This window comes from Cavenderia fasciculata (assembly GCF_000203815.1).
Source record: "Cavenderia fasciculata unplaced genomic scaffold Scf_EUAJFUG02G6ADK-5, whole genome shotgun sequence".
NCBI classification, from domain to species: Eukaryota; Evosea; class Eumycetozoa; order Acytosteliales; family Cavenderiaceae; genus Cavenderia; species Cavenderia fasciculata.
Window position 1 is genome coordinate 369,627 of NW_004457635.1, and position 8,628 is coordinate 378,254.

General features: G+C 32.5%; 6 protein-coding genes across 6 annotated transcripts; 3 read left to right on the forward strand and 3 right to left on the reverse strand.

Annotated features, from left to right (window-relative positions):
- Positions 1 to 112: 112 nt before the first annotated feature.
- Positions 113 to 3,784, reverse strand: DFA_11012 (uncharacterized protein; the record flags this gene model as incomplete). The annotated part of the gene is made up of 4 exons (XM_004351208.1): positions 113 to 394; positions 688 to 804; positions 1,503 to 3,452; positions 3,509 to 3,784. The coding sequence occupies 4 exons, from the start codon at positions 3,782 to 3,784 to the stop codon at positions 113 to 115; spliced, it is 2,625 nt and encodes an 874-aa protein (XP_004351260.1).
- A 627-nt stretch (positions 3,785 to 4,411) lies between these two features.
- DFA_11013 (uncharacterized protein) lies at positions 4,412 to 5,123 on the reverse strand (the record flags this gene model as incomplete). Its single annotated transcript, XM_004351209.1, has 2 exons — positions 4,412 to 4,779; positions 4,880 to 5,123. The coding sequence occupies 2 exons, from the start codon at positions 5,121 to 5,123 to the stop codon at positions 4,412 to 4,414; spliced, it is 612 nt and encodes a 203-aa protein (XP_004351261.1).
- A 218-nt stretch (positions 5,124 to 5,341) lies between these two features.
- Positions 5,342 to 6,515, forward strand: DFA_11014 (uncharacterized protein; the record flags this gene model as incomplete). The annotated part of the gene is made up of 3 exons (XM_004351210.1): positions 5,342 to 5,368; positions 6,148 to 6,365; positions 6,467 to 6,515. 3 exons carry the CDS (start codon positions 5,342 to 5,344, stop codon positions 6,513 to 6,515), a joined length of 294 nt encoding a protein of 97 aa, XP_004351262.1.
- Positions 6,516 to 6,685: 170 nt separating this feature from the next.
- On the forward strand, positions 6,686 to 7,033 carry DFA_11015 (uncharacterized protein; the record flags this gene model as incomplete). The annotated part of the gene is made up of 1 exon (XM_004351211.1): positions 6,686 to 7,033. The coding sequence occupies one exon, from the start codon at positions 6,686 to 6,688 to the stop codon at positions 7,031 to 7,033; it is 348 nt and encodes a 115-aa protein (XP_004351263.1).
- A 106-nt stretch (positions 7,034 to 7,139) lies between these two features.
- On the forward strand, positions 7,140 to 7,793 carry DFA_11016 (uncharacterized protein; the record flags this gene model as incomplete). The annotated part of the gene is made up of 1 exon (XM_004351212.1): positions 7,140 to 7,793. The coding sequence occupies one exon, from the start codon at positions 7,140 to 7,142 to the stop codon at positions 7,791 to 7,793; it is 654 nt and encodes a 217-aa protein (XP_004351264.1).
- A 102-nt stretch (positions 7,794 to 7,895) lies between these two features.
- Positions 7,896 to 8,611, reverse strand: DFA_11017 (uncharacterized protein; the record flags this gene model as incomplete). The annotated part of the gene is made up of 2 exons (XM_004351213.1): positions 7,896 to 8,263; positions 8,494 to 8,611. 2 exons carry the CDS (start codon positions 8,609 to 8,611, stop codon positions 7,896 to 7,898), a joined length of 486 nt encoding a protein of 161 aa, XP_004351265.1.
- Between the last annotated feature and the right edge of the window lie 17 nt (positions 8,612 to 8,628).

Below are 8,628 nucleotides of genomic sequence, written 5' to 3' on the forward strand. Positions count from 1 at the left end.
AATTGCCAGCCATCGGACTAGGTATGTGATTCTGATGATAGAGGCGGAAAATTCCTGCTTTTTGGCCTCGTGTGGACCAAAGTTGGACTTGGCCAGCTCGGATCGTAGGGCTTTAGTCAGATGGTAGCCGTGGTAGGAAAACAATCCACCGGCAAAAAAGACAAAAGCCATCAGCACCACATAATAGGCAAAGTCGGTGGTTTCCTGGTGTTCCCAGTCGGCGACGAGCGCAATGCAAATGGACACCATCGCGACGGTTAGTAGCGACACTGCGATTTTGAGACATCGATTGACGATGATCTTTGCACGGGGATTGATCGAATAGAGGTCGCCACTCACAGTACCATAAAAGAGGTAAAAGGTAAGGATCCAAAAATACCCAATCTCGAACCAACTGATAAAGATGCACCAGGTGCCAATAATGAGTAAAATGTAGTAGGTGGCAACCAGACGATCGTGTGTCTGGGCGATCTCTTCGTAGTGGATAGTGTCGATGATGGATACGATCGATGCCACACAACGTGTGAAAACAAAGTTTAAAATAAATATGTAGATGATGGGTATGGTGTGGTCTCGAGTCGTCTGGTAAGAGTCTGTCGTGTAACTCTGTCTGTTTCTCTTTTTATAGATCTTTCTCAACACTTTGTAGAGTAGTATCGATATGAAAACCGTGTACAAAAAATATACTATGATTCTACCCACTGCAAAAGTGAGATAGATGCCTTTAAAATAACTCTCTGAGCTATAAAAATGAATAGGTTCTAAAACTACCATAATAGATCTATCTTCCTCTTCTCCTTCTAACTAATAATATATATATATTGTGTGTGTGTGTGTGTGCCTCTTTGTTGTTGTTGTTGTTGTTGTTGTTGTATCTGCCTGTTGAACAACGTTTTTTGTTGTTGTTAATAAATAAAAGTATAGTACAAAAGAAGAAAAGAAAAGAAAAAAACGATTGTTTTAATAAATTAATAGATAGATAGATAGTATTACAGTTGTGGTAATGTGGTTATATATTATTGTGTTTAAACACTAAAGATGGAGGGAGAGAGAAAGAGAGGGAGAGAAAAAGGAAAGCAAGGACAACAATTATAATAACATCAACAACTATTGTAACTATCGATCATGCGTCAATCATGATCGACCCCAACACCTAACATCTATTGAGGTGAGATCGAAACAAAACGCTTGATATTAATTGTCCTGCCCCAAAGCATGCAGCATCTGGCCTAAAATTGGTTGTTAGGTTAGCTACGCCTTCTGTGATACGACAATCGAAACACACTATCTCTGAATTGAACCACGAACCTCCACACCTTTTTTTTTTTTTGGCCAAAGGGCGCATCCAAAGCCCAGAAAAGGAAACAGAAAAAAAGATCTTTTTTTCAGCAACCCAAGGGTTTTCTTTGAAGAGAGGCGAAGATTATTTCTTGATTTATTTACGACTACGATGGAAAGGGGATTACACCTAGTTCTTTAGTTTGAATATGGTAGTGATCTACATTGAAATCAGTGAAATCAATGATTGGACAGTCCCTATAATTGGTAAATAGATGGTGGATATTAAGAGGATCCATTGTCAATTCATTGTTGATTTTGATTGGTGTCATATTGAATTGGTCTCGCTCTGGTCCATTATAATGTCGAGTGTATTGCTTGATGATTCTATCTAGTGTATCGGTGACTCGATGTCTTTGGGAAAATAGAAAATTGGTACTTTGTGAGATCATCTTGGACACATAAAAAGAGCTGGTTGTCACAGGTAGAAATGATTGCCAAATCATTTCAAAGTCTTGATCATTTTCAATCTCGAAAAATGTATCCAGAATAAGAAACACTTTCTTTTCACTCATTTCCTCCTCGTTATGAGAGGTGCTAAATAATTGTCCAATGTCTGTTGCCAATTGAATTTGATGGTGTTGTATTGATGTTTGAAAAATCAAGTCTCCAAATTCCTGGACCCAATCTTTCAGCAACTCTATAGAATTGTCCAACGTTTTCTTACACAATTCAGTCAAAAAAACTTGAATGATTTGTAAGAGGCGGAGTGACCGTATGCCGTCTTGATAGAGCATGTTAAAACGGGATAATGTTTCTCCCAACTCCTTGATGTGCTTGAAATGTGGATGTTTTAAAGATGAAAGTAACACCCGTGGTGGTATTCTTCCAATCGACAGACGATCGATTAATAATTGAACAGTCTCTGGTGAGATGGGTGTTTGATTTCTTGTAGTGTCATGGACCTCCTCATTTAGTTCAAATTGGACAGTGTGACCTCTGTTGAAAAGAGATAATAGTGGACCATAAAATAGGTTATTGTCTTGAGAAAGAGTAAAGGTTTGGGATTGATCACCCGAGAAGAGGTCCAACAACATTTCAGTGATGACAGTGTTGTCTACTCTAAGAGACAAAGAGACTAGATTCATGTCAATTTCTCCGTGGTGTTGTTGTAAATTTAGGATAAACCTTAGTGTTTCAGGTTGATTTGATAGGATGATAGATTCAACCAATTGATTCAAATCAGCCATTTGACATTGACATTCAACCAATCGTTTGACAAGATCCAATGACACGATTGATGGATTTATTTTTCCATATTTTAATAGTGATGTTACGCCTTGTTTGGCGGCAATTGTCATTAAATAATTGGTACATTCCAATTGTCCTCTAAATAATGAGGTCTGGAGATGTGTATTGTTAAAAAGATAATTGAATTCCTCCGCGTCATACATGTATGATAGAAAATCTAAATTTCCATATCGAGTTGCCTCGGTTGATACTAGAGGTGACGATAGTTTGAATTCTATTAATTCAAGTGTACTCTTGTTTGCATATCTTTCAATGTAACCAACAACACGAGATTGTTGAAACATTTTTATAAATCCTTCACGTCCTACGTCATAACTATCTATTATCCATCTGATAATCTCTTGATTATTTAAGCATTCCAATGCATCCAAAAATAAAACTAATCTTAAATCTTGACCAAAGAGTAATAGTTCTGATACCATATCAAATATTATATCATATTTTGATTGATTATTTGTTATGGTTGTATGATGTTGTTGTTTTTGTTGATTATTTAATTTGTTGATTAAATCGGCGAATGATCCCCATTGACCATAGAAACCAATATTACTGATATCATCCAGATAATCTCGACAAATACGATCAAACATCTCCACATCGCCATTCATGACCACATGTCTTGTAAGTTGACCAATAAAGATAAAGTGATCAGTTTCATTATCCCTACTATCAGGTAAATGATAGTTGTACCGAATTAAAAGTCTACACAAACCTATCGGTACCGGGTGGGCAAAGACGTTTCCAAACACAATCGATCTTAGTGTTGACTTTTCAATGCCTCCAAACCTTTTAAACAAATATTCCAATGCAACATATCCGTCGTATTCAAATATAGTATTCAATATCTGTTTGAATGTTTCACTCTTTATAAAATTAGAGTTAGAATAGTTTTAAAGTCATTCCAAGAGGTATTACTTACTTTATAAATGGACTCCTCTTTTTCATTCAGAGAGGATGATGATGATAACAGACTCGATTGATAGACACTATCAAAGTGTTTAATGAATAGATCGGTTCTATTTAAAATGATACATTGACATAGAGTCACTATCTGATGTGATTTGAGTACTAGTACGTAACGGTTCCTCGAATCACTATCAATGATTTGTTGATGTATGATCTCTACATGTTTGAATATCTTTGTTCTAACATAACGATTGTGTAATAAACCTTTAAAAAGATTATCGATATTCATAATAATCTATATCTTGTTAGTGAGTGAGAACAAGCACAAGACAGCGGTGGGGACACCTCTCACACAAACGAGTTGAGTGTTTGAAGTATCACCAACCTCAAGTACACTTGTGGTGGATAATAAAAATAGTAAAAAAATAAACTAAAAATATCTTTCTTGGTTTGTACTCTCTTTGTATATTTGATTTATTCTTTTTGGTTCAACCATTTTGTATACAATGAATAAAAGAAAAGATAAAGATGGAGAGGAAAGATCATGATGATGATGATGAAAAGAAGAATAAAGTGTATTTTACAAAAGAAGAAGAGTTGAATCAGTTATTAAAAAATGATTTGTTAGAGTTGTGCAACAAACTTGGTGTGCGGGCTACAAGTAAAGAGACAAAGGATCTGATGATCAAAAAGATACTCAACCATGAAAAGAAAAGAAAAGAGAAACAACATAGCGATGATGATAATAACACTTTGAAAGATTATAATCAAGGTGTGTTGGAGTACTCGTTGCCGTGGATCATCATTGCTAGAATACTATCAGAGGCAGGCAAGACTATTGGTATCTGTACTTGTGTCAACTCACATAAACTTAAAGATACCGTTCTCCAACTAGAAAAGTTTGGTCATAATCCATCTATGAGTACAGCCACATTGGCACCGACACCAAATAAACATTGTCAACAGTTAAAGCAACTGGGTTTGTTTGAGGAGTAAGAGAGGCATCTGCTCCAAAACCAATATTTGGTAATTCTGACCAAACAAATCTAACCAATAATGTTTCATTCAACATAATATCCTTATCCAATGATAAAATGGATTCATATAATTCGTTGAATGGAATGGTTACATTTAAATTAACTGCTGTATTGGCCGCAAAGCCTGAAGATAAATAGTCTGGTTCAGTAAATGCTCTATCACATGAAGTGCCATCATATCTTGGATTCATATTTACCAAAGTGTTACAAGAATAACAAGGAATATAAGATTGATTTGCTGTATTTACTGCAGAGTTGAAAGTGTTGAGTGTATTATTTAATTTTTTGTTGATCTTGGTCACCATTTTAGAATGTAAATGAAAGTTGGTATTCCATTAAATATGTACCACCTCTTGTAAATACCTGTATCTGTCTAAAGAATGGAATAAAATCAGTAAATACAAATCCAAACTTTCCATTGGTTGCTGGTAATGTAAATGTAAATTGAAACCATGACCTACTTAGATTAAATGCTTTGGTTGGTGGTATTTCAAATATAGTGTCATTTCCTCCTTGATAAACTGTTGTTTGAGTTGCACCAGCTTGAGGATATACTCCAGTGTATTCATATTGTGGTCCTGATCCAACCATTTATCGATAATCAAATTGATTTGAAATTGCTTGTGGAAAAGACTCTTTTTCTTTAACCAATATTATATATTCTCTTACCAATTGTGAGATGTCATTATGTTTGAATAAAATCAATGTCAGATTGATATTTACACCATTTAAATTTACTTCATTTCCATCTTGATCTGTCAAATAAATGGTAAAGCTTGTCTTTGTGTTTGATACCAATTGTTTACTATATGATTCAACATCATAGTTTTGCCAATGTATATTTGAAAAATCTGCATTACCAGCTGCAGAATAAACCTCTTGTAATATATCATCATCTCCATTACTACATAAATCCGAATGAATAAACAATACATTGTCAGATTGTAAGTTGATTACATTGGTTGATTCCAAAATATTATTCTTGAATGTATTTTTTGAATCTTTATTAAAACATAAATGACGAAATAATTGATTAGTAAAAGAAAAGATTGGTTGAATATCTCTTGTTGATGCACACGTAAATATATATTTTCCAGTATTTGGTTGTTGTGATGTCGGCCAATTGATTGCATATTTCACATTGTTTGGTGACAATGCATTCAATTGCTTTTCCAATGTATCTTGTAATGATTTTCTTGAATAATTACCAACAGGAATAGAAATAATAGTTGATTGATCATCTTCTATCAATTCAAAAGTATTTAATCCTCTTCCAACTGTATAAAATGATTTTGGTATTGTCGCTTGTAATAATGCTACTCTGTCAAATCTGTCTTGAGGATATATATAATATAATATTATATTTAAATTTAGAATTAGTACCACTGATTCTATTGTGTGAATTTTATATAGAATATCTTTTTATGTGTAATCAACATACTTTTATATATATAATTAGTAAAACATTATTATAAAATTATTAAAATTTACTATTACTCTAATAAAAGTGATTTGCTGTAGCTATTTTGTCTCTAAATAAAGTAGTGTAAAGTATTATAAAAGTAGTGTAAAAATAGTAATATAATAAATTACTCTATATATATATATAATAAAGAGAATGGACCAAGATATAAAAAAAGATAAAAGATCAATTACATCTGCTCTAAATCTACAAAAAGCACGTGATGCTAGAAAAAATCAATTTGTGATCTATGATAGTGATTCTGATTCTGATAATGGTTCTGATAATGATAATACAAAGAAAAGAATAAACAACAAAGCTACTGTTCAAAAGAAAAGAATGAATAAAAAAATGGAATCTCTCATCGAAATGTTTATTAATAAATTATTAATACTTGTCAGCAACAAAAAAATAATTTAATTGTAAATGATGAAGTTGTAGAGAAAGAGATAAAACAACAACCTATAAATAGTATTAAAGAATCAGATATTATAAAGAATAAAATGATTATGAAGTTTTAAATATAATTATATTGTATAATAATACAAGATGATGATTGGAGAAGCAAAAACAGAGACCATTAAGATTAAACCAAGATAAGAGGAAGACGATACATACAGCATGGTATACATTAGATCAAAAAATAATGATAAAAAGTTGATTAGAAAGTTGATTAGAGAAGCATTAGAGGATGAGAAGAAACAACAACAGAAACTTTCTAAAGAAAGCAGTCCCTGTATTGGCTTGGTCTAATCCAAATGAAGTTACCATGATCAAATCAATACAGGATGCCAACTTTAGAGATTCTGTACTAAAGAATCAACAAGAATTGGATAAAGAAACAAAGAAAAAGATTATTGATCTAACAAAAGATGATATTCAAGTAAAACAAGAGATACCAATAGTAAAAAAAGAAAATGATAGATTCGATCAATTGGAAAAGAGGTTGTCAATGTTGTTTGGAGCAAAGGAAGAGAAATTAAAGAGAAGACAAGAAAAAGATGATAGATCAATGGAAATACTTTACAACAACAAGTAGGATTCAAAAGTTGACAGAAAAGAGAATACAAGAATTGGAAGGCAAGTATGAAAATACAAGACAAATAGATGAACAATTACAATCAATTATAGATATGAACAATGAAATGAAAGAAAAGAATCTTTTGGAATTGTTCTTTCCAATTCAAGCAAATCAAGTAAATCAAGCAAATCAAACAGAACAGCAACAACAAATAATGGTTGATCAAATTTTACCAAATGATTTAATAGAAATGGTCCCAAGAAACAATCTAACAGCTACAAATGATTTTGTAAAAGAGTATTTAAATTCAACAATAACCTCTACTAAACTATCTACAAATTTAGGAAATGAATTAAAAGACATGGTAAAGAATCAAAGAATTAGTGTCATTGATTTAATTGTATCATTTGCTCAAGATTTGAAAAAAAAACAAAAGATTGGTAGTGGAAGATCAAACAAAGGTCTTTATGATAGCGAAATTGAAAGAATAATGAAACCATATCATAGAAAGGGATTTGAAAGAGTAATAGCAAGTGATCAATTAAATTTATTGGAACCAAAAGACAAGATGTCATTTATTATGAATTTGGATCCACACAACAAACCAGGAAGTCATTGGGTTGCAGTATACATTGATGCAGATAAAGATAAATCAGTAGAGCATTATGATTCATTTGGCCAAGAACCAACAGATGACTTTATGAAACAATTAAAAGATTTAATTGATGAAATCAATTCAGATTATTATTTAAAATTCAAAGTAAATAAAAATCATTGATCAAGCATCAAATAGTACAACATGTGGATATCATGCAATTAAATTTTAATAAAATTGGGAATTTATTAATAGAAAAAACAATGGTTCTTCTGAGTCCAAAATCTAATTGATGCACATGGCTGATGTGGTTGATGTGGTTGATGTGATTGATGTGGTTGATGCGGTTGATAAAGAAGTGTTTGTGAGAGGACCTTGAACCATAAGGTAACTAGTGGGGCCACTACACAGCTTTTCGTACAATGGGAAACCTAACAGAAGTTTTAATCCATCGTCATTCAGAATAACCAGATCGATATTATCTGGGACATGAGGAAGTGGAGATTCGTCGCTTTGTTTTCTCTTTTTTTTGCTGGGATTACTTTGTTCTTTTGATGCATCTTCTTTTTTACCAGCAAGAAGTTTTTTTGGAAAGGGTGTTGATGGAGAAATAAACGTTGCAATTTCCTTGGAATCAAATATTATTTCTTTACCTTTAAAGGATTTGATATCTTTTGTTCTGTTAATTGCAACAATCACACACGTCAATTTAAAGTCAGTCAAGCCAACAGGAACAGCTTTGATGAGCTCTTCACAAAGATCTTGAATTCCGAATGCATCATGTTGATTCAAATGCTTGACAACAAAAGAAATGCCTAAAGTCCATATAATATTATTTAATTAGTCATTCATGAATTAAAATGAGAACGTATCCATTAATTACCTTTTGTTTGAGACAATTTGATATAAAAATCAGAAGATTCGGACTTTGAGCCACATTTATACAATGTATTCTCTTTGGCCTGTCCCCAAACATCTTTAAATGAATTTGTGTGGACCATAATTCCCTTGTCTCCTT